Source organism: Juglans microcarpa x Juglans regia, chromosome 8D, assembly GCF_004785595.1.
Source record: "Juglans microcarpa x Juglans regia isolate MS1-56 chromosome 8D, Jm3101_v1.0, whole genome shotgun sequence".
Taxonomy (NCBI): Eukaryota; Viridiplantae; Streptophyta; class Magnoliopsida; order Fagales; family Juglandaceae; genus Juglans; species Juglans microcarpa x Juglans regia.
Genome location: NC_054608.1, coordinates 6,135,713 through 6,160,619, shown reverse-complemented (window position 1 = coordinate 6,160,619; position 24,907 = coordinate 6,135,713). Strand labels below are relative to the sequence as shown.

The following is a 24,907-nucleotide window of genomic DNA, read 5'->3' as shown; positions in this document are numbered from 1 at the left end:
ACCGTTAAACCACGAATTGCCGTTTCATAGCCTCTTTATATATATAAAGATATATATGTTATTAATCACATCTTAGAACCAAAAAATAAAGAAAATCACTCAAATATTATTACTAAATTTTGATGACCTAATAAATTCTCAATATGTTATTTGATAAGTACATAAGACATTAGTAGATTAGTAATACTAATATTAATATATATTAGTATATAATTTATATTAATTATAATTTACATTTTATGACCTAATGCTAATAGTCTAATACTATATTTTACTATTTGTAATATACTTTAAGTCTATGTACAAATTAGTATAGAAATCACTTTACTAAATAATCACATAAACAATAATGATATAGTAATACTAATACTAAATTACTATTCTAATACTATCACTATAGTCTATCAATAATATAGTTATAATAAATTAAACTCACTATAACAATTAGCAAATACTAATATATAGTTATTCTAATCACTATAACTAATACTAATATTTATAATAATATTATAGTCTAATACCATCAGTAAATTAGTAATATACTAATTAAGTCAATGTATAAATTAGTATATAAATCACTATACTAAATAATCACATGATATAAAATAATGATATAGTAATACTAATGCTAAATTACTATACTAATACTATCACTATAATACTATCAATAATATAGTTATATTAAATTAAACTCACTATAACAATTAACAAATACTAATATGTAGTCTAAATCACTATAACTAATACTAATATATAGCTATGCTAAACTGCTACTACCTAATATATATTTATACTAATAGTCTAATATTAATACTATTATATAGTCTAATATATAATATAGCTATAACTAATATATAACTAATACTAATATATATACTAATACTAATAGTCTAGGATTAATACTATTATATAGTCTAATATATTATATAGCTATAAATAATACTAATAGTCTAATATAAACTATAGTTATACTCACATTAATATAGTTATATTAAATCACTATAAGTCTATAATAATTTTTTTAATAGGTTAAATCACTATAACAAAATATATATAACTATATATATATATAGTTATATTATTATATGGTATTAAATCACTGTAAGAAACGGCATCGTTTCCTCCCAAACCCTTAGATTTCTTTGAATTCGTTTCCCCCAAACCCCCCTCCCCCGAAGGCTTTAGTTTTACTTTCAGTTTCAGACTTTCAATTTCCCACCCCCTCCCTCAGAAACCCTAGATCCCCCCTCCAAGAATTGTGCTGCACATAACAGGCTAACACTAACAGCCTCCGTTGCATCCTCCAGTCCCTCTGTCGGCGCACCTCTCTTCCTCACTTTTTGCCTCTCTGCGACTCTGCCTCTCAATTTGCCTCTAGTTCCTCTCCGCCTCTCAGTCTCTGCCCAGTGCCCTCTTGTCTCTATCTCTTTGCCTCACTTTCTGAGTCTCTACACAGTCTGCACTTCCCCTCACTAGCCATCGCACATACCATGAGCTCACGGCTTCGATTCCTCACGATAATTTTTCATTATTATTATTTTTTTCATTTCACTTATTTAAGTTATTTGAAATTAGTTTGAAACCTGATATGAATCATTAGGGTTTTGTATTGTGTTTCTATTATTAGGGTTTTTGAATCCGAGATTTAGGATTTTTATGATTGATATATTGTGTTTATGTTATTAGGACTTTTGAATCCGAAGTTTTTGTGATTGACAGATTGTGTTTGTGTGATTGATAGATTGTATTTCTATTTTCATGATTCTCAGAAAGTTCTATGACTAAAGCCTAAGAATCTAAGCTTGGTTTTAAAAGATTAACTGGGTTGTTAATGGTCGAAACAAAATATGGTTCCTTTTGAAATAATCATTTATTCAAAACTAAGTTGTTAATGATTTTTATGTAATGGGTCTCATTTATTTTTCGTATTTTGCTTTGAATGTAATTGGACATTTTAAAGCAATTATATATATATATATATATATATATATATAAACATATTTTTAATGACAAACTTACATAAAACCAGAAAATCTGACAGGATCGGACCAGAAACTGATAAAATCAGAGATACCAATTTAGAAAGATAACCGGTGCATAATCGGTTTTGGAAAATGCAAAACCGATACCTACCGGTTTGGTCCTAAATTTTGTCCAAAACTAGACCGGACCGGACCGGTTACACCCCTAGAGATAAATAGTAGACTTAATGAAGCGTTTTATATATATATGAATACATATATATTGTTTTGGCTGCTGCAAAAAATATTTTATTTGCAAATAATCATTTTCAGCAATTAAAGTTGGTCGCAAATGATCATTTCTAGCAATTAAAATTGGCCAAAAATGATTATCTGTGACAATTTTTATTCGCTACAAAAAACCATTTGAAATTAGTTCTCTAAACAAAAATCCGTTTAAATGGTATTTTTGGCATTTGAACGGCTATAGAGACCAAAAAACTGTTCCAAACAAATCTGTCCGAATAGTACTATTTTTGGCTTTCGAACGCCTATTAAGGAAGAAATTTTTTTGGATCGCAAAATAATCGGTTTGAATGCTATTTTTGGAGTTCGAACGATTATTAGGGATGAAAATTTTCTCATCCCCAAAAGAAAGTCCATTTGAACAAAACAAAAATGACAAATTACGTCCTAAAAAAACTTATTGAGATGAAATTAATGACAAATTTCATCCAAAAAAAGCATTTTGAGATGAAATGACAAATTTCATCCCGAAAAAAACATTTTGAGATGAAATGACAAATTTCGTCCCAAAAAATTTTTCCGACAGACATCTTAAGTCGAATTTGCGACAAAAAAGATTTCATTCCAAAAGGTTTTTCGAGATGAAATTGAAACCTCTTGTAACGAGAATTTAATTGTCCCAAAAAGGTAATTTTGTTATAGTGCCTTCTATTGAACATGATGCATGTCTGTATTCTCGTCATCTAAAGATCAAGTTCATTTCGAGCAGCGCAATCTATTAATTTCATGACTATTTTCTCCAATATTGATAATAGCTCGATCCAATTGAAAAAAAAAAGGAGAAATAAATGCATAATTCTGAATGACAAGCTGATGATCAAAGACATGCGGGTGATTCTGCTCTTAAAAAAATGGGAAGGAAAGAAAGACAATGGATCGACATAATCCCGCGAATAAATTATAAGGTGGAACATAGTACGCCAAAATCTGAGTGAATAATACCTAAAATTAATATTAAACATATATATACTTTCACTGCCCAAAGTCTTGACTTTCTTGAAGCTCAACTACATATTTAGGTCACATTTAGATAGAGATACTGTTTCATTTTATCTCATTTTATAATTATAAGTTTTTTAAATTCTCACATAAAATATTATAAATAATTTAATTTTTTCAAAGTCTAGAACAATAATAATATTAAAAAATAATATTTTAATAATATTTTATTTAATTTTCAATTTTTATCTAAAACTATCTTATTTCAATAATATATCACTATCCAAACATGTCATTAGTCAATATATTGAGCGATTCAATTATCTTTATATAAGATGTTTTGGCCTGTAATATTGAACTTTGAAACATGGAATAATATATCATTTTCCAGCAAATTATACGTACGCACGTACGTACCACGACCATATAGAATTTTGATTTATTTGGATATATTATTGACCACCGTTCAATACCGCAGCAAGATCCCAAATTCTGAATACAGATTATTTTTTTTACATATCCAACAAAAACTAAATGATATGGAAAATAATCATTTATTGCAATCTCTCAACCAAGAAGGAAAAAACAGAGAGAGAGAGAGAGAGGGGAAATAAAAGACAAGTTTTTGCTTTTTCACAGCAATTAAATTACATGCATAGATAATCAAAGCTGAGCGAGAATATTAGTCATTCCGTGGCGTGGACTGCAAACGGCCTCCAAAGGCTTAGCCTTTGCCAAAACAAATCCCGGATCCAAGTTCATGTCTACCATGATCTCCTTCTCAACTCTTTCCCAGTTAAAGCTCTGAATAAGTGCACCCATTGCCAATGAATTTATTCGTAGTGCCAAGCCTGCACCGGGGCATTGCCTCCTCCCTGTCCCAAACGGGATGAATTTGAAAGCGTGATCTCTTTGATCTCCATTTATTTCATCAAATCTCTCTGGCTTGAACTTGTCAGGCTCCTCCCATAGCTTGGGATCTCTATGCACAGCCCATGCATTTGCTAACAGCATCGTCCCTCTTGGTATTTTATATCCCCCCACAGTGCAGTCTTCTGCAGAAAAATGGGGTAATAAAAGTGGCGTTGGGGGATAGAGTCTGAGTGTTTCGTTGATGACAGAACGAAGATAAGGAAGCTTGGATAGATCAGAGTCATTTAGCAAGCGCTCATGTCCAACATTCTCGTCAATCTCTGCTTTAAGCTTCTGCAATACCTCCGGATGATTCAGCAGAAGTGCCATTGCCCATTCCATACTTGTTGCCGTTGTCTCCGTTCCCGCAGCAAACATCATCTGAAACATTAATAAATGATCCAGTATTGTTAGAAAGTAGATCGAGTACTTAAACGGCCGCACCACAAAGCTATGCTAACTTCTTTAGTAAAGAAAATTCTTAACAATAAATCAGACGAATAACGTGAATGAGAGCTTCAGATGATCATCTGGGAAGGGAAATCTGTCTTTGCAGCTTCTTCTCCGTATATATGTCCAATTTACTCCCCAATACTTCTACGTACAGTCGCTTGGTGCAAGCGGTGGGGAGTCGCTGACACCACATCAGCCGAAAAAAAAAAACAAAAAGATAAAATGCGCAAAATAAGAACAGAGCTTTCGGGTTTCAGCATATGGCTGCAGTAAAGTGCTACCCAGACAAATTGGGTTACGGAGAAAGCAATTTTTCAAACAATTGGTGAAAAAAGTTTGAATTTTTTAAAGAGAAGTGAATCAAACGAACAAGAGAAAAGAATATTTTTTAAAAGAAAGGACTAGCCTCTAGTAGTGGAGATCTAAGAAAAACCCAAATTACTCAAAATTTTTTTTTTCTTAATAAATCTCACCTTATCTCAAGAAAAATACTCAGAAAATACAAGAAGAAAAAACTATAAAACAGATTAAGGATTGACCGAAACAGCTTCCAAATTTTGCAGATCGGTGTGAAATAAAAGAGAAAATAAGAACAAAGCACACCATGAAAGTAATTCAATAATATTACCAAGAAAATTAAAAATCAATCTTGAAAAGAGAATCCAGTCCAAGTTTGAGGACATCCACCAAACATGGAGTATCCATACAATGCGAGGAGAAACCCACCAAGAGATGTCTAAAGCAACAATAATATCAACAAGCTCAAAATCTCACACATAAACGACGAGCCATGTACTCAATAGATTAACTATTAAAGCTACCAAAGATGCCCAAGCAATCACAAAGGTCTTGAGCTGGGACTGCAAGAACAGCTGCACTAGGAATAGAAACCCAAAGTGAAAAAGCAACAGTAAGAGCCAGAGAGCCACCAACTCCGATAGCTCTGCAACTTCGTCGGACTATCCTAAGGGTTTCAGAATTGGAGCGGCAAAAATGTCTCCAATGCGGTTGTCATCCCTAACTGCATTTCCAGCTCTCAGAATATTTATTCAAATATCAAAGAGATGATTCCAACAAAAACAGAGTACTGGAATTTATGAAGTCAAACTAAACGGTGCATTTTGGATTTTTGTCACATTAGTCGTCGTTTGCACGACGCTTATAACAGGCGAGTGTATATAGCTTTTTTCTTTACTCTCAGGGTCAAAGAAGGATACACATACAATTAATGGCTAGTTTGATTTCGAAGATGAGATAAGATGAATTGAGATTAAAGTAAAAAAGTTGAATAAAATATTATTAGAATATATGTTTTAATATTATTTTTGTTTTAGAATTTGAAAAAGTTGAATTGTTTATTTTATTTTATATTAAAAATTGAGAAAATTGTAATGATTAAGTGAGATGAGATGAAATATTTTCTAAAAACAAACTAGGCCTAAGAGAAGAAGGGTAACTGTAGCTACCGTACTTTCGCTGCAATTGACTCACCATTAATAGAGCAGGGTTTGTTTGACGTGACTTTGACCTATGATGTATACGTCAAGGCATCGTTTGAGCAAGGTCAAGGCATTGTTTGATTTATAATGCGTTTGATCTCATCTCATATGATTATAAATTTTTTAAATTTTTATATAAAATAAAATAAATAATTTAATTTTTTTAAATTAAAAAATAATAATAATATTAAAAAATAATATTCTAATAATATTTTTTTTAACTTTTACCTCTCATTTAAAATCACCTCATCTCTAAACCCAAACCAACCTACTTGCTGAAACTCGTCGTATGACAGTTGTGACAAGGATAACGTAATCTAAGAAGAAGAAAAACATTTCTCTTGCTAATAATACTTGCTTACCTTAAATAGGATAATGCTTTTACTTAAATTACATTAGAATAATGTCCAATAAAGTCATAGGTGTGCAAAATTCGCATACTTTCTTTAAGAAATAGAGAAATTAAAATGTGTGACATGTATGAAAAATATTTTTTGGTTGACTCCATCTTTTAAAGAGACTGTGCGAGATTTACAGTACATCTTATACTATATTTAAGATTACTCTTTACATATTATTTTCATTGCTAAAAAGTGCCGGGAATTTGTTTTGAAAAGTAAATACGATTCAAAACCCATCCCGAAGAGAAAATATAGTAAAAAATATATCAAAGATTTTCTAAAGTTTTTATTCAATAATAATAAAACTTAGAGTGCCATGAGAGAAACTTCGAAAGATCTGTTTTATGCACATGTATATCTTTATCTATTCTAGCCTCTACGTCCTTGAAGAGAACTTTAGGATCTAATCTATCGTGAATATATAACATTAAGTAATAATTAATGAAAAATACTTATAGCAGTATTCACTTACCAAAATGATGCTTTTCATGACATCATCTGAATAGAATTCAGGCTCTGATTTATGAAGAGATGATAGAGCTTCAATCAGAGTCTTCTTCTTTCCCACGTCCTTTACGGGAGCGGTATTCAAAGAATTGGTTTGATTCTTTCGCTTAATCTCTTCTATCAGAGGCCCGAAAAATCCCTCCCTCTTCCTGTGCAACTTCATCATTCTCTTCTCCAACCCTTTGAAACCAATCCACCTCAAAACTGGAATGAAATCACATATATTCATTCCCAAGTTTGCAAAGAAAGTTTCCTTCATATCTTTGAGATGTTTATTTCCCATATCCGTGCCAGCAGCCTCCTCTCGTACACATTGCTCATCATTGACCATCCTCATCATTACATTGAACATCAGAAGTGAGAAAACATACCTGCACTCCACTTTCTGGGGTTCCCTATTCGAGACTTTGAACAGTCTGCGGACAAGGGAGTAAACTTCTTCTTGTCTGACGGTGGAAGACTTTTGAAGGCTGTTCTGAGAGAAAATCTCGATGCTCACAATCCGTCGTAGGTTTCGCCATAAGTGACCGTAGGGAGCCCAGGCTGGAGCATTTAAGTTGTAAGTCAAAATATCACCTGCCATGGTGTGGGGACGATTTGCAAATATGATGTCGTTCTTGGTGAAGCATTCTTCGACAGCAGAGGCAGAAGATATGACGATGCAAGACCGGGAACCAAATTTAAGAGAGAGGACCGGACCGTACTGCAAAGACAAGGTCTGTAATGTTTGGTAGAGGGGCGGTTTAAGGAGGTGCAGGTGGCCGATTATGGGCAGAGAAAATGGACTGGGTGGTGCATTTCGGTTGTGCTTGTATACAAGCTTGATGATAACAATGGAGATCAGGAAGAAAGCAGCGTAAGACATTATGTTTTCCATGGCTAATTAGCAACAGGTCGATGATGATGATCAGTAGTAATTCATCATGGCGCTGGGTTCTCCCTTGAACCCATACTCTAGTTGTGAAATAAATATTGCTTCATGTTACTGTGCACCCAATGGAGTAGTACTGCAGCCTCGTTTGGTTAAACACTTTAAATGAAATGAGATAACATGATATTAATTTTGTTAAAAGTTAAATAAAATATTATTATAATATAATTTTTTAATATAATTATTGTTTTGAGATTTGAAAAAGTTGAATTATTTATTATATTTTACGTGAAAATTTAAAAAAATTGTAATGATTAGATTAGATGAGATGAGATGAGATGAGATATATAGTTGAACGGTGCTATAGTCACCGAAATAGTGTCCCGAATAGAGTCACCTAATAGTGCATTTCAATTTTTTATTTTCATTTTCTTTTTTTTAATGTATTTTTTAATCATTATAAACAATTTTTTTTTTTAAAATACACATCATTATTAAAAAATACTTTCTTATCAGTAAGTAAAAAAAAAAAAAAAAGCAACTCATTCGAGACACTATTTGGATCCCAAATTCAGGATCCAAAGCATTTCTAGATATAGTTTGCCCTCAAAAAGAAAAGTACTGACAAACATATAACTATATATCAACTACGTTTATAATTATTTACATAACTATGTTTGGAAGGAGGATTATTTTTATAAAAATAATTTATAAAATTAATACTACTATATATATATTTATTTCAAAATATGTATAAAAATATTATAAAAATAATTGTTCATGAATGATTACTCCTTTAAAAAAGAAAAGCTTTTGTGAATCGATTCAAAAATCTGTGACGTGTACTTAAGTCAGGAGAAATATATGTTATTTTAACTAATTAAAGTAAACAAAATGTGATTGTCACTTGTTTGATGGATAGTTGCCATTCTTATTAATCCGATTTGAAAGAAAGTTTTGCCCTCACCTGCGAGTCGCACGCATTAATCTAAAAAAATAAAAATAAAAAATGATAGTAATTTTTATTTTTTATGTACTTTATCATTCTCAGCGTCACATATTTATATATATTGCATATTTCAAATAACTGTTTTCATTTAGTCACGTAAATGAAAATCATTTAAAATATATAAAATATGATAAGAATAAGATGTAGAAAAATATCACTCTTATATAAAAAAAGATATGATATTCCTGTGTCCTCAGCTTGAATGATTGAGATTTGATCTTTGTCGTAGGTGAGATGTTTGGTGAGCGGTAATTCAAAAGAAAAGTAGGTGCACGAGGTAGCTTGTTTACTTGCCCAACAAACTGTCTTGGTGTTGAAGAAGTACGTACCGATCGACTGGTCTTCTGCAAATAAATCAATAAACAAAATAGAGAAAAAACGATATCCTAGCAAGCAAGCAAGCATGCACACACATGCACCAGAGTATTTAAAAAAAAAGAAGAAAAAGAAAAAGAAGTAATATTACATACAATCATAGAATGCGCAACTATCACACAATTGTTTTAAAAAAGAGTAGAGTTCACTATTAAAAAATTAATTTATTTTTTCATGTGATTCCATATTTATTCATTTTTTTTTAAAGAGATTGCACGACACTTAAGTATTTCACGATTGCAAATATCATTTTTTAAAAAAAAAAAATGTCCATCGATTCCTGTACCTATGTCTTCAGCATATTAACTTTCCTAGCTTGGAAGGAAATAATTTGATAATTTTCTATATACATACATATATATATATATATATATATATAATGCATGTATGTATGTATATATGTATGTGTGTATGTATGTGATCTCGTTTGGGTTCATGTGTGGTAATGTAAGAGTTATTAATATTCTCTACATTTATAGTTAGAATTTAGCTAAAAATGTCATCTGATTATGTAATTAATATGCTTCCTATACATCGATCGCAAATAATTGGATTATGTATAGATTTGTTAAATTATTAAAATTATATTTTAATAATTCTTTGTAATTTCCTTATTTAACATATAATATATAACGGTCATATTTTTTTAAATTCAATGTTCATATTTATTAATATTTTATCGAAATGTATTTTTATTTACACTCATTTATTTTACTATAATTTTCAAATAATGATAGCTTTTATTTATGAACATTACAATTGTCAGATGCACTATGCTAACCGAAGTCATGAATAAAACAAGGATGATAATTATACGCTGCAAACACAGAAGGTCAATATCTTCTAATTAGTTTGTTTTGGTTGATTGGCTCCCATGGCGGTCTGTCCAACCTTGCCCACGGCAAAACAACTCGAAAACACAAAACAATTCCAAAACAATAATAAATCCACAGAATCATATATTCATCCACAAAAAAACAGAAAAAAAAAAACAACAACAACAAATCTTAGGAAAGAACCACGACCACGAATGGTTGTGAATCTCTTTGCAAACCCACACAGCCATTCATGGCTATGGTTACACGGCCACGCTTCAAGGAGGAGAAGAAAAAGTTAAGGAGAAGATGAGGAGAAGAAGGAAAGGAGAGGAGAGAACTGGGGCACCGTTGTGCCGACCAGAGGGAGAGATAGAGAGACAATGATGGCGGAGAAAAAGTGACTGAGAGAGGAAAGATAGAGAGAGAGAGAGAGAGAGAGAGAGAGGGGAAAGAAGAGTACAGGGAGGGTTAGGTTTTAAGTTAAACCTAACCTTGAAACAACGTTGTTTACGTCATTTCGTTTTTAAAAAATAAAACCTAAGATAAAATGATATCGTTTTGGAGAAAACTTTCCACAACGATGGCATTTTATTAAAGAAAATTATTGGTATTTTTAAATATATATATATATATATATACATATATATATATATATATATATATTCCTAGGAACAACCAAGTGGGTCTTCTTAATATTGATAAAGTTTGTTTGATTAATGGATTTATTCATCCGAAATGGATTTCAAGTCAAAATTATTGTTATTCATGTGTATGAATTCAATATTGTTACTATGATTGATTCATGGTCTAATATTAATTGTATTCAATAAGGTATAATTCCTAGTAAATATTATGAAATGTCCACCGAAAAATTATTTTCTGCTAATGGTTCTCAAATGAAAATTAAATATGAATTGAATAATGATAATGTTTGTCAAGAAAATGTTTGTTTTAAGATTCATTCTATTCTCTTAAAAAACATGACTCATAAAGTGATCCTTGATATGTCTTTTATTTCTACTTTATATCTATTTTTTACTGATTATGATAGTATTACTACTGCGTTTGGTCAAAAAATAAAATTTAAATTTGATTATAAATTTGATGTTGATAGTGATTACTGCTTGAATACTCTAATTTGTGCTAAGACTAAACATTTGAATTTCCTAACAAAAGAAATCAAGTATAAGGTTGCTGAGCAATTATCTGATAAATTGCTACAAAAAAGATTAATAATTTCGTCACAAAACTCATTGATGATATTTGTTTTGATCTTCCAAATGCTTTTGGAAATAGGAAGAAACACATTGTTATTTTACCCTACGCTAAGGATTTTTCTGAAAAACTATTCCTATTAAAACTAGACCAATTCAAATAAAGAGTAAGACTTTAAAATTTTGCAAAAATGAGATACATGATTTGCTTGTTAAGAGGATTATTAGGAAAAATAAGGCACCTTGGTCATGTGCTGCTTTTTATCTCTAAAAAAATGCTGAAATTGGGAGAGGAACGCCTAGCTTAATCATCAATTACAAACCTTTGAACATATTGGAGTGGATTAGGTGCTCTATCCCTAATAAGAATGATCTAATCTAGAAAATAAGTGATACTATAGTTTTCTCAAAATTTGATATGAAGTCTAGTTTTTGGCAAATCCATGTTAGTGAAACTGATAGGCACAAAACTGCTTTCACCACTCATTTTGGATATTATGAGTGGAATGTTATGTCTTTTGATCTTAAGAATGCTCATAGTGAATTCTAAAATATTATTAATGATGATGTTCTTATCTACTCCAAATCTATTGATGAACATTGAAAATATTTGTATTCGTTTCTCTATATCATCAAACGAAATGGTCTTGTTGCTTATGCTAAAAAGTTGAAATTGTTCCTAACGAAGATTCGTGACCTTGGTAATGATATTTCTAAAAGAAAAATTCATCTTATTGATAGAGCTATCCAATTTGATGCTAAACTTCTTGATGTGTCATCATTAATAAAGCACATTTACAAATATTTATTGATCCTTTGAACTATGTTGCTGAATTTTATAGAGATCTGAAGAAACATTGTAAGCCACTGTTTGAAAGGTTACAAACTAGTTTCTCATTTGCTTTGGCCTCCCTTATCTCTATCCTTATGTCATTGTTAAAACCAATCAACATATTCTACCACTCCTAATAGGGATATTACCACAAGAATTGATTACGTTGAAAACCAATACCAAAACTTGTTTTATATTGAACCCAACCGGTCAATATACACTAATCGCCTAAAGTTGTCTTTAATTATTTTCCCCTAGTTTCCATTAGGTCCTTGAACATACCCAGAAAATCCTTCAATTGCACTCCTCAATCCTTACCCAAGCACAATCCATCTTGATTAAACCTATCTTTAGTAAAACCAACAAAACCAAACTGATCTATCACAGTGTTTACATATTAAACCTTATCACTGAAGAGAAATGAGAAACCCATATTTATGTTACAAAAAGGATCCCCGATTTTGATGTCACCTATTGTTATTATGACTACATCGAAGCTCGATTCAAATTCATGTTATTTCAAGATGTTGCAATGCCTTATTCTTGGTTCATCAATTTTGATAAGAAATTTAATTCCCAATTTGGTCCCATTTTGGAATGCTTCCCTTATAAACTCAATGGTGCTATCAAATATTTTTCTACTATTTTCTTGTTTCCCTCCATTTCTACAAAGAACATAAGGTTTCTTGGATCCTAAAGTGGTGTTATGCAAAAAGAAGATGATATTCTTGCTCACAACAAGTACGTCAAATGGCAGGATAGGTTTTCCCATACTCAAGATGTTATTGAAAATGTTACTAGGGATTTCTATCTTGCTTCTCCAAATATAGAAAACATCTAAGAATTCTCGTATGCTAAAACTATGGCTCAGACGCTTGTATATCCTATTGCCCATTCAGTACATCAACTTGCTTCATCTGATGAATCTAGTAATTCTTCTAAGTCCAAAAAGAAATCTTTTCTCTAAGGACTTAAGAAAAAATATGTAATTTACTTATTAAACTCAAGGATGATGATGATGATGATGATGATGATGATGATGATGATGATAATTCTAAATTTAAGTTCAAGGCATCCTTTGAAACCTCTGATGATCATAGTAATCCCTATGAAGATGATATATTTGGACATGATCCAAAAACCACCCCAAGTTTATCTAGAGATTGATTGTCACACTTCGTGATTCCTGTTGCCTTTTTTTGCTTGTTGAAGACTATTATTGCTACATTTTGTGATTCCTACTATTTTTTCTGTGCTTCTAATGAATCATTTTTGTTTAACATGTAATTTTTCTTTTCATCAAAGGTAGCAATCTTCTTTTTTCTTTATTACTAGAAGAACTATAATCATTATACAAAGCACTCAAATAAATTTAAAAAGCTCTGTTTATCATAGTTAATTGGCTGTGAATAATAACAATAGCAAAATCAGAAGTAGGAAGAGACATGGAATAGGTTTCCTATTGCCTTTGATGGTGTTAATTATATTCCTTTACCATCTATATTTATTCCTACTCTTATATATTCTCATGCTTCCGCCTTTATACTACTACTTTATTTATATACTTTATATTGTTTCACTACCGTTGTTGGTATCAAAGCCAACTCATTTTGGCTGCTGATAATTGTGTTGGTTCCATATCTTCTATTTGTTCATCGATCTTCTTTTCTCACTTATATCTTACTCTGTTGTGTCTATCTCCTTGATCCCATTGGCACCGCCCTTATCTTAAAGTGATTCCCATAACCGAACAGTAAGGCTTGAGAGAAAGAGGGCATGAGAGGTAGAGGGTTGATTAGAGTATGTGTTATGAAACGCACTGACTGTGAGAAAAAGAAAACATGATAAGTATTAATCTTAGGATTTTAGTAAGATTTACGATGAATACAATGTTTACATCCAACTGATCTGTTAGCTCCAAATCTACTATGCCCCCTGATATTATTAATGAGGAAGACTATTCTGTTAAAGAAAATGATTGTACTGATTTAATTCCAAAGATTAATGCTAAAGGTATTTAAAAACTAGTTGGATTTAATTTACTTTTAAAATTGAGTTTAATGTTAAGACTATTGAACATACTTAAGCTATTTCTACAACTCATGAAAAATGTTGCATAAACAAAAAATCCATTGATGATTTTTTTGGCTAAAGGATATAAATTCTTACATATTAATTTTGTTCAAGTGGTCATTAAGCCTTTTACACAAAAAGGAATCAATGCTTCTCATGAGATGCTTTGCTTAGGAGATAGTATATTAAAATTTTTTGAAATTAGTATACTTGGTATGATTATATCATCTTTGTTTAATGGTCCTGTACATTTTGATTGTTTTCTGGACCTAACCCTTGCATTAAATGATCCTAACGTTTCTCAAAGCCTTAACTTTAAATATTTTGACATCTAATTACGATATGGATGAAAGGAGCAATCCCCTTACTATTGTTTATCGCATTTATTATAGAGTATTAAAAACTAATCTTAATCGTAAAGCTGTTTCGAAAACTTCTGGTGATAAAACCTTTTTAATCTAAAGTTTTACTCCTGATGCTAAGATCCAAATTCCAAAAGTGATTCATTGGAAGGATATCACTCTTTCTAATGAATGGTTATTGGAACATGAATCTCAACCTGTTAAGTTTGTTTCTAATGAAATTAATTTTGATAATATTCAGCAATATCTTGACAGTTCTGTTAAAATAAGTTTTGATAATAAGGCTAATAAACCTCTGTTGTTCAATGAAATAACAAATTCTTTCGCTGGGTCCACTGCCTTAGAAAATTTGGCCAGAAGAGGCCAAGATCTCAATGATTTCCTAGAAAGTACTACTAAGCCTGATTTAAAACTAAAAGGAGTTGTTATTAATGTCTCCCAAGTAACCATTGCTTATTTGATGGTAGAAGTAATCATGGTTTAAGATGATGGCCTAACTTATTTCGAGGAAATTTGTGATTTAATTAAAGACAAATGATATAAAGGGCTTGCACGAGGCTTATGCACTTTTTTTTTTTAGGGAATAAACATAATTTCATTTCATAAAGAAGTTATATATGTGACTCAAGTTACAAGCCAAACTAACTCTTGTTGTAAGATTTCCCGTACACAAATATATTTGCGACGAGCATTGTCTGAACTCTAAAAAAACTCTAAAAAAAGAGTATCAATCTCTGTATAAAACAGAGGTAAAACCAACCCGCATCCACACTCCATCATCCAATGGATGAGAAGTAAAAATCACACCCATCCTCCAAGAGGAGGGAGGAACCAACACTACTATGAACACAAGTGCAATCGCCTATTTCACTTTATTTTTCCTACAAATAAAAAAACCCAACAAACAAACACCAACAAAACACACCGACATAAAATCAAAAGTACAGAAAATGGAAACAACAACCAAACACCAAACAATAGAATCGGGAAAAGCATAAAAGGGAAACATTGGTGGTGTGTGAATGACATGCACCACTATGGGAAGGAGCCAATCAGTCATTCAAGATAGTGCCGGAGTCACTGGGCCCTGAGCTGCCACGCATGGCATCAACGGAAGGTGATTCGTGGTGGCTCGATTGCAAGATTGGCAAGTGAGGATTCTCCCGATGGTGCACGTGTAGGAAGATGGTTACTGAGAAGCTCGAATCGAATCGACTACCCTCCCTTATAAGTCGAAAAAAAAGGGGAAAAAACCAAAAAACTATCGGAGACACAGGACTGGCGGTAGAGAAGGAGGAGAGGGAGAGGAAGAAGGAGCCGAAGCTCCCCTTCCCCCTAGTTGGGTTCAGACGAGAGAGGGTTTCTAGAGAGAGAGGCTCTGGTTTTAGAGAGAGAGGGTTTAGCTTATATATTTAAGACTTGTATATATCATTTCTTTTATTAAATATGGTTTATAAATTGGCTATAAACTACTTAAATAGACCTGTATATATCATTTTTCATAATTGTTTTGACAAAAGAAAAAATCTAATATAGTCGGGTTGCTTAAGCGCCGGGAATCGCGGCTGAATGTGGAAAATGAAGCACACCATTTTGTGTTTGTTGTAAAACGGTGCGTTTCATATCAAGACCAATGCCCATGTCTCCCTCCCTTAATTCATCTCCACGTCTCCCTCCCTTCGTCTCCCTTCATCTCCACCTCTCCCTCCCTTCGATTTTTCCCCCTTATTTGGGTCTGTGCTAAGTGAGGTTGGGAAGCTCAAGTACCTCCAAACCTTAGATTTATCTTAGAATTTCTTCAATGAGTCTTTACCTAGTTCAATTATTCAATGCAAGAGACTTAGAACCCTTGATTTCAATAAAAATAATCTCACTGGTACTCTACGGGAAGGATTTGGAACTGATTTAGTTTTTCTGGAAAAACTTGATCTTTCATTTAATAAATTCAATGGTTCCATTCCTAGTGACTTGGAAAATTTGTCCAGCTTGCAAAGTATCATTGATTTGTCTTACAATCTTTTCTCTGGTTCAATCCCAGCCAGCCTTGGAAACCTTCTTGAGAAGGTTTATATTGATCTTACATATAACAATTTGAGCGGCCTATACCCCACAATGGTGCTCTAATGAACAGAGGGCCAACAACTTTTATTGGGAATCTTGGGTTTTGTGCCCCTCCATTGAAGAATACTTGTTCTTCAGATACACTTGGTGCAAGTTCCCATTCCTTCATTCCATTTTTGCTGAAGAATGTACTTGAGAATCCTAATGATAGTGCTGGAAAGAGCCAGAAAACAAGAGGGTTAAGTAAGAGCGCTGTAATTGCAATTGTGGTGAGTGATGTAATTGGCATTTGCCTCGTGGGGTTGCTATTCTTCTATTGTTATACAAGGGTTTGTGTATGTGGTAAAGGTAAGGAAGATCACCCCTCCCATTGAAGACAAAGACGAGACCCACAAAGTTCACCAAAATGCTCAAATGTCTCTCGAAGTCGAGACCCACGAAGATCACCCCTCCCTTCGAAGACGAAGAGCACACTTATTTTCATCTGTTTTTCATTTTTTTTTATATAGCAGGTTGACGCGGCAGACGACTCCCTTGCGATTATATCTCCTAACTGTACGTAGAAGAATTGTTGACAAAATTACTTGATTATTGAATACAAAATACTTTTTAATTTTTAATTTTCAACATTTTCATCTAATCATTATTCGAATGGAAAAATCAATATAATTTTTACAAACTTAAAAAAATACAAAAATTCATACAACTTTTACAAACTTTAAAATAAAAATAATATTTAAATTTTACAATATTTTCATTTACTTTTTTTCCTCTTTTATCTTTGCCAAACACGATTTGAGGCGTTAGATTGATTCTACTAGCAGAGCAAGCTCGCTCCCATACAAACAAAAGGATATAATAAACCTCCACATTCATTAGTTAATCTGGAAGCACAATATCATTCTTGCTTCGCCATGGAAAACCTTTACTGCTACGCTGCTTTCTTCCTCTCCATTATCTTCATCATCATCACCAGACTTGTATACAAGCATAGCCCAAATTCACCACCTGGTCCGTTTTCTTTGCCAATAATAGGCCATTTCCACCTCCTTAGACAACCACTGTACCAAACTCTACACACCCTATCGTTTCAGTACGGTCCTGTCTTGACCCTTAAATTTGGTTCTCGGCCTGTCGTCGTCGTATCTTCTCCTTCCGCTGTCGAAGACTGTTTCACCAAGAACGACATAATATTTGCAAATCGTCCCCGCTCCATGGCCGGTGATATTTTGACGTACAACTTAACTGCTCCGGCCTGGGCTCCATACGGCCACTTGTGGCGGAACCTCCGACGCATCCTGAACACCGAGATCTTCTCTAAGAATAGCCTCCAAAAGTTTTCCATCATCCGAGAACAAGAGGTTTACTCCCTCGTTCGCTTAGTGTTCAAAATCTCAAATGGATCAGAACCCCAAAAAGTGGAATGTAAGTATTTGTTCTCTCTCCTGACTTTCAATGTAATTATGAGAATGCTCACTGGGGAGCCATGTGTTGGAGAGGAGGCTGCAAGTACAGATCTAGGAAAGCAGCAGCTCAAAGACGTGAAGAGGATTCTTTTTGCATTTTTGGGAATGAATATATGTGATTACATCCCAATTTTGAGGTGGGTTGGTTACAAAGGGTTGGAGAAGAACATGGTAAGATTGCGAGGGAAGAGGGATAAATTCTTGTGCCACATGATAGAAGAGATTGAGCAAATAAAAAATAGTCCTTTGAATACTAAGAAGGGGACTTTGATAGAAACTCTGCTGTCTCTTCATGAATCAGAAAGTGAATTTAATTCAGATGATATCATCAAAAGCATCGTTTTGGTAAGTGATAATATAAAATTTTCTGATTATTCTTGATTTATGTCATTTTGTATTACCACTTTTTGGCCTTCAATTTTCTTTTCGAATCACTATTTCAAAAAACACATGAATTTCCATCAGTTTTGTAGTAAAACAGGATGCATTATGTGTAAGCTAATTAAGTAAGTTTCAAATACTCGTTTAGTTCTATCTGAGCATTTTGTTGGTTTTATCAAAGCTAATTAATCCTAACGTTAGCAAAACATTTATTACTTCAGATGATGTTTGCCGCGGGAACAGATACAAATATAACAACGATGGAATGGGCAATGACACTTCTGCTAAATCATCCAGAGGCATTGCAGAAGGTTAAAGTGGAGATTGACAACCAAGTTGGACATGGGCGCTTGCTAAATGACTCTGATCTTGCCAATCTTCCTTGTCTTCGTTGTGTCATCAACGAGACACTTAGACTCTATCCCCCAACGCCACTTTTACTACCTCATTTTTCTGTAGAAGATTGCACTGTTGGGGGTTATAAGATACCGCAAGGGACAATGCTATTAGCCAATGCATGGGCTGTGCATAGGGATCCCAAGCTCTGGGAGGAGCCCGATGGCTTCAAGCCAGAGAGATTTGAAGGATTCAATGGAGAAAGAGACGCTTTCAAATTCTTCCCATTTGGGATTGGGAGGAGGGCATGCCCCGGTGCTGGCATGGGCCACCACCTAAATTCTCTAGCCCTTGGTGCACTCATCCAGTGCTTTGACTGGGAAAGGCTTGACAAGGAGATGGTGGACATGACTCCTGCTTCAGGGTTTCTTTTGGCTAAGGCCAAGCCTTTGGAAGCTCTCTGTAGTCCCTGCAATTCCATGACAGAGATCCTCTCTCAGCTTTGATAACCTGATCTACGTGTAATATATTAAACTATCTTGCTTCGGACTGAAGTTCCTTCTGTTAAAATAAGATCTCTCCCAAAAACGTTCAAGTGCAGAATGTGTTAAAATCTGCATTCTAATTTGGGTCTAGATCTTTTTGTTAAGGATATAATATGAGGAAATAAATCTACTATCATGATGATAGATTAATTGAAATGCATATTTAATTATTTATATTATACATTGAATTCTTCCCCACGTGCAGCCTAAAACAACTTGTATAATCTCACAAAAAGTATGTCAGAAGATCTCTCCATACCTCTCAACCAGGGAGATAGTTCTCTTATTATTTAGTAATAGTTCAATGTATTCACAACTTATACTGGTTGATAAATTATCTAAGTACTCTATCTAGTAGCTCCGTACTTGGGGGTGAACCCTTTTTAACCTTAAATCCACAAAATATAAAACTTTGATACCATATTCTTCCAAAAATCAAATACCTCAAAAATACTTCTAAAGAAAATAAACTCAGACACTACTACATATTCTCTAAAATCTAGGGCATAAACTTTAAAAAGCAATAGTAATATTTCACAAACATTTCAATCCTAAAACAATATGGACAAAAGACCTTAGGCACAAGCATAACTGAAAAAACATAAAAAACAGAAATATAGGCCATGTTTACCGCCGTGGCAAGGTTGTGCATATTTAATTAGGCAAACAAAACATAAATTACTTTATCGCCAAAGTAGTTGCATAGCTCAGAACAAAAGCCACAATCTTACACCTATGGCAAGATCAAAATAGAGGCCACATTATATACCCGTGGCAAGGCTAGAACGGAGAATGCTATTATAACCCATGACAAGGTCGGTAACAAAAGGATAATAGAATCTTTTGCCTAAGAGTTTAAGAAACAATGCAATAACAAAATAGTATACTGAATAGATAATATAATATGATTAGATAACAATTTCAGACTTCAAATTCACATTTTATGCAATAGAGAAACAGAGTAAAAACAATCTGCCCATATCTACACCAGTCATGATAAAATGTAATATTTTCATGTTGAATATAAGGAATGGTGCAGAAAATGATTGAGGTTGTTTTCATAATAAAATATGCATGTTTTCATAAAATCGACCCCAGTCAGTTTTTGACAAAGTCTAACATAGGAGCATCACTTCTTGGACATTTTAACATCTCTCAATTGCCCCATAATAGTACCAAGTGAATATCAATCCACAACTAAATGAGATTAACACGATCTATAAGCTAATAGAATTAAACTAACACTGCTAAAATAAGACAAACATACTAACTCCACAACAATAATCCCATAGTTCTAGTACTTCTCTCTCTGTCAAGTACCTTCACTTAACCCAAGGGTGACAGTAGCTCTTGTACAATGGTTTTTGTTTTGAGTTAATTTTGTTGCTGTTTCAATGAGTTCTAATTAAGCATAAACCTGAGATGTTAAACGTCCAGATCCGTTCAACCTCACTGATCACCACAACCCAAAGCATCTCAATGGCAAACAACCCCAAAAGAATCCGTTTTAAATAAACTCCATTGTCGCCAATCATAGACACTTTAAAATTCACATACTCCACCATACTCATGTATCGCTAATTCAATTAGCACCAATCTTATTGCAACAACTAAAATTCCTGTAACACCCTGTATTTTAGTGTATTTTTATTGAAGATTATTTTTATTAATTCAAAAATTTATTCTCTTGTTTTAAAATTGTCAGATTTTTAAATGGTTTATTTTATGATCTTTAATTGTGAAAATTAAATTTGATATGTTTCCTTAATATATTATTGTTATGCATTTAGATTGTTCTTTGTTTTTAAATTAATTTATTGTGGGATTTTAATATTTTATTTTAAATTTTATCATTAGGTTTAAATTATTTTAATTGAGATGCGGTTTTGAAATCCTTTTCGTTGGACCATTTTTGTAACCCAAAATGTGAGGATTGAACTTCATTTCTTTTCCTCCATTTTTCTTTTTCCTTTTTCTTTCCTCTTCTCTTTCTTTTTCTCTCCTCTCTCTCTCTCTCCCGTGCGAAGCCTCTCCTCTCTCCCTCCCCGTCCGTTTCTCTTTTCTCCTAGCCCCCCGCCGCCGCGCCGCCGTCACCAGCACTGCCCAGCCCATTAGCTCCCCCTCCCTCCGGCGACCACCCCCCTCCATTCCTAGCTCCTCCCACGCCACCGTTAGCCCCCATGCCCATCACCAAGCTGCGACACCCTTTGAGCTCGCGCATCGCCGTCGCGCCACCTCCGGCCACCATCTCTTCACCACTTCATCCTCGACCTCCTAGCAACCCAATACACCCATCCTTAGCCTCGATCTACCACCGGTGAAGCACATCCATCAACATTTCTGTTTTGGCCTTTGTGGTTTTCGACCGCCCTCTACGCCGCCACCCACGGCCAACCACCACCACCACTAACTTCACCGACATCCCTAAGCCCTACACTATCAATTTCAGGTCTTGGTTCGTCCCCATTCAAAAGTGGGTTTTTGAGACCCACGGCCACAGTGTATATTGCACTGTTACGTTGCTGAGCTGCCACTTCTTGCATGTCCGTGATCCTTCGAAAATCATTATATAGTACTGTAAGTATTTTTCCAAAAAACTATCGTAATTTAAATATATTTTTGCACTAACTCCTATTATTGTGATCTGGTAGGTTATGCCGAACTGAGTCCGAGGAGTACGGGGGTCGGATGGATTGGAGGACGGAGTTGTTGTGTGTTTGGTTTGCATTGTGAGTTGTTGATTGTCGGTTATGGCGTCGTTCATGTACATGGCATATTTGCACGCATGATCATGTTTGTAAAGGAAATTGGGTTTTCGTGTAATTGCATTCATGTTCATGTGTTTATTGAAAACTGGGTTTTCATGTGTTAAAGGATTTTTGGGTGCGTGTGTATCACGACCCAAGCCGAGATGAGGCATTATCTCGGTGGAGCTCATCTGGTCACTCGGGAGCGGAATATATTGAGTGACGTCCCTTGAGTTGTCGCTGAGCGACAACAGGATCAGACGAGATGGTTTCGTGTCGACTCTGTGGCCCCTCTGCTAGCGGGGGCTAGAGGATGCTTGACCACGAACGCGCTGGGCATCGCTAGTTAGCCCGGACATGCGGATGGTCCCTAGGGGAGATCATGGTGCATTGGTAAAATGGATTAATGGGCTGTTTTCTGGGAAAATAGCGTGTGTTGAATAAAAGGATTTTATGTGATTCATTTTCTGGGAAAATGAGGTTTTATTGATTTGGGTCATTTTATGGGAAAATGACAGATTATTATTTTTGGGCCAAAATGAGATTTTGGCGTGTTGAAAAATATCTATTTTCAGGAAAAATGATATTTTTGGATCTGACGCATATTTCATCATATGCATGCATGTTAGTTGCACTAATATGTTTTTATCTCGTGGTTGTTTGGTTTATACTTACCTGCGGTACCGTTCTATGGTAACGCATATTTTGATACAGAGGAGGATGAGGGTGAGCTTGAGGATTCGGCTCCGCCCGAGGAGTGATTAGGATCACTCGTATTTGGTTTGAGACTGGTATTATATTTTATTTGGGATGACTGTATAACTCTTTTAATCGTTTTACTTATGTAAACTTGTATTAAAAATTCTGTTACTTAGTTGACTTATTTATATTATCTGCTGCGTTGTTTATTGTACACTATTGCATGTACACACACTTGACACTTTCGTTGGGATGCATGACCGTGTTGTCATCATCCTGGCGTCTCGATTTCCTTGTCTCCTTACATGGGGGTCGGGGGTGCCACAATACCAAATAATCCAAATCCAACCATTTTAACCACCTTCACATGTTCAAACCAACCATCAATGAAATCCATCATAGATTCTAGGAATTACCTGTTGTTCGATGGTGGCAACTTCATACTAAGGGGGTAGCGATGTTGTATAGTAACTCAAGGGGTCACGGATGAGAGGATGCAGAGATGAGAGGGAGCAACAAAGAGTGGGAATATTATGAAAGATTGAGGGAAGTGAGAGAGTGACAGAGAGAGAACAATTGAGAGAAAGAAAGAGAAAATAGACACAGATGGAGATTTACTAGTGATTGGGCACTAAAATAGGTGATAGAGGGTACAATGGATGACGAGTTGGATTGGCGTGAGTTATCAGCAACATAGTAAACAACAAACCAATATTAGTGTACAAACACGAGCCAATTACAGAATGTTGAAAAAAGTAGTCTAAAAACTAATAATGGAATTTCATAAGCATTTCATTAGAATAATAATATAGACAAAAGACTTTAGACACAAGCATACTAAAACAATATTAGAAGTAGAAGCAGATGCCATGTTTACCCTCATGACAGGGTTGTACATCTCTGCAGTTAGCCAAGCATAACAGAAACCACATTCTCTCCAAAGTGAGTGCACCCAAAACAAAGGAAATGACAAGGTTGTGCATATCTAGGGTTATCCAAGCAAAAAGAGAAACCAAATTGTCTCCAAAGTGAGCGCACTTAGCATAAAACATATGTTTTCCCCGTGGTAGGGTTGTGCATATTTGCTATTAGCCAAACATAACAAAAATCACTTTGTCTCCAAAATGAGTGCACTCAGAATAGAGGCTACAATTTATACTTGTGGCAAGATGAGGACAGAAGCCATAACTTTAGACCCATGGTAAGGTTAGAATAGAGGCCACATTATATACCCATATGAAGGAAAGAACAAGGGCCACAAGTATAATCCGAGGCGGGGCCCATAATTAAAGCAAAATAGAACTTATGCCTCATGGTTTTCAGATACAATGCAATAACATAGCGACATACTTAATAGATAATATCATAAAATAAGATAGAAATTTCACACATCATATTCACATTTACGTAGTAGAGAAACAAAGTAAAAAGAAAATACTCATGTCTACACTAGTTATGACATGAATATTGAATTTTCATATTCATATACAAAGAATAGTGCCCAAGTATTTCTAGTTATGACATGAATATTGAATTTTCATATTCATATACAAAGAATAGTGCCCAAGTATTTCATTTTCATTTTAATATACAAGGAATAGTGCAGAAAATATTTGCACTTGTGTTCATAACAAAAATATGCAAGTACATTACAAAATCAACGTTAGTCAATTTTTGGCAAAGTCTAGCATATGAGCACCACTTAGTTGACTTTTACAATACACTATATAAGTTTTGAACTTGAGCATTAGCAGTATCACAACCTAATTAGGAAAATATCACTAAAGCATTAAAAAATCATACAAAAAAGAAACCAACCTAACACAATTCAATAACCAAGACCATAGCTCAATAAGAGCCAAAATCCACTGATTTAACCAACTACAATCAATCTCAATGTTGTAAACATCCACCCTAAAATTTTTATTACTAGAGACATGAACGCCAAAAGTACATAACCCCTTAAAACTTATTCTTCCACTTTGTTTGAATATGCTCAACACAAACTCTCACTCAAACAAAAATCAATCTTTAGTACGTCAATTTACACTTGCTCAAACACTACCATTAACCCAACAACAGAACAATAAACTCCACAAAAATCTCACAGCTGTCTAATTTATCAGCAACCCAGATTAGC

At 33.9% G+C, this 24,907-nt stretch overlaps 2 protein-coding genes across 2 annotated transcripts; one reads left to right on the top strand and one right to left on the bottom strand.

Annotated features, from left to right (window-relative positions):
• Nucleotides 1-3,638: 3,638 nt before the first annotated feature.
• Nucleotides 3,639-7,971, bottom strand: LOC121242901 (cytochrome P450 81C13-like). Its single transcript, XM_041140905.1, has 2 exons — nucleotides 6,944-7,971; nucleotides 3,639-4,499 (listed from the first exon to the last, which is right to left on the bottom strand). The coding sequence occupies exons 1-2, from the start codon at nucleotides 7,853-7,855 to the stop codon at nucleotides 3,870-3,872; spliced, it is 1,542 nt and encodes a 513-aa protein (XP_040996839.1). The 5' UTR covers nucleotides 7,856-7,971; the 3' UTR covers nucleotides 3,639-3,869.
• Nucleotides 7,972-17,463: 9,492 nt separating this feature from the next.
• On the top strand, nucleotides 17,464-19,445 carry LOC121242900 (cytochrome P450 81C13-like). Its single transcript, XM_041140904.1, has 2 exons — nucleotides 17,464-18,404; nucleotides 18,662-19,445. The coding sequence occupies exons 1-2, from the start codon at nucleotides 17,508-17,510 to the stop codon at nucleotides 19,280-19,282; spliced, it is 1,518 nt and encodes a 505-aa protein (XP_040996838.1). The 5' UTR covers nucleotides 17,464-17,507; the 3' UTR covers nucleotides 19,283-19,445.
• Nucleotides 19,446-24,907: the final 5,462 nt, after the last annotated feature.

What these genes read in the sequence shown, in the direction of transcription:
- LOC121242901 (XM_041140905.1), bottom strand. Translation starts at nt 7,855, where the DNA reads ATGGAAAACATAATGTCTTACGCTGCTTTCTTCCTGATCTCCATTGTT. An exon ending in TCATGAAAAGCATCATTTTG is followed by an intron (nt 4,500 to 6,943) that starts GTAAGTGAATAC and finishes TTAATGTTTCAG; the next exon opens with ATGATGTTTGCTGCGGGAAC.
- LOC121242900 (XM_041140904.1), top strand. Translation starts at nt 17,508, where the DNA reads ATGGAAAACCTTTACTGCTACGCTGCTTTCTTCCTCTCCATTATCTTC. An exon ending in TCATCAAAAGCATCGTTTTG is followed by an intron (nt 18,405 to 18,661) that starts GTAAGTGATAAT and finishes TTATTACTTCAG; the next exon opens with ATGATGTTTGCCGCGGGAAC.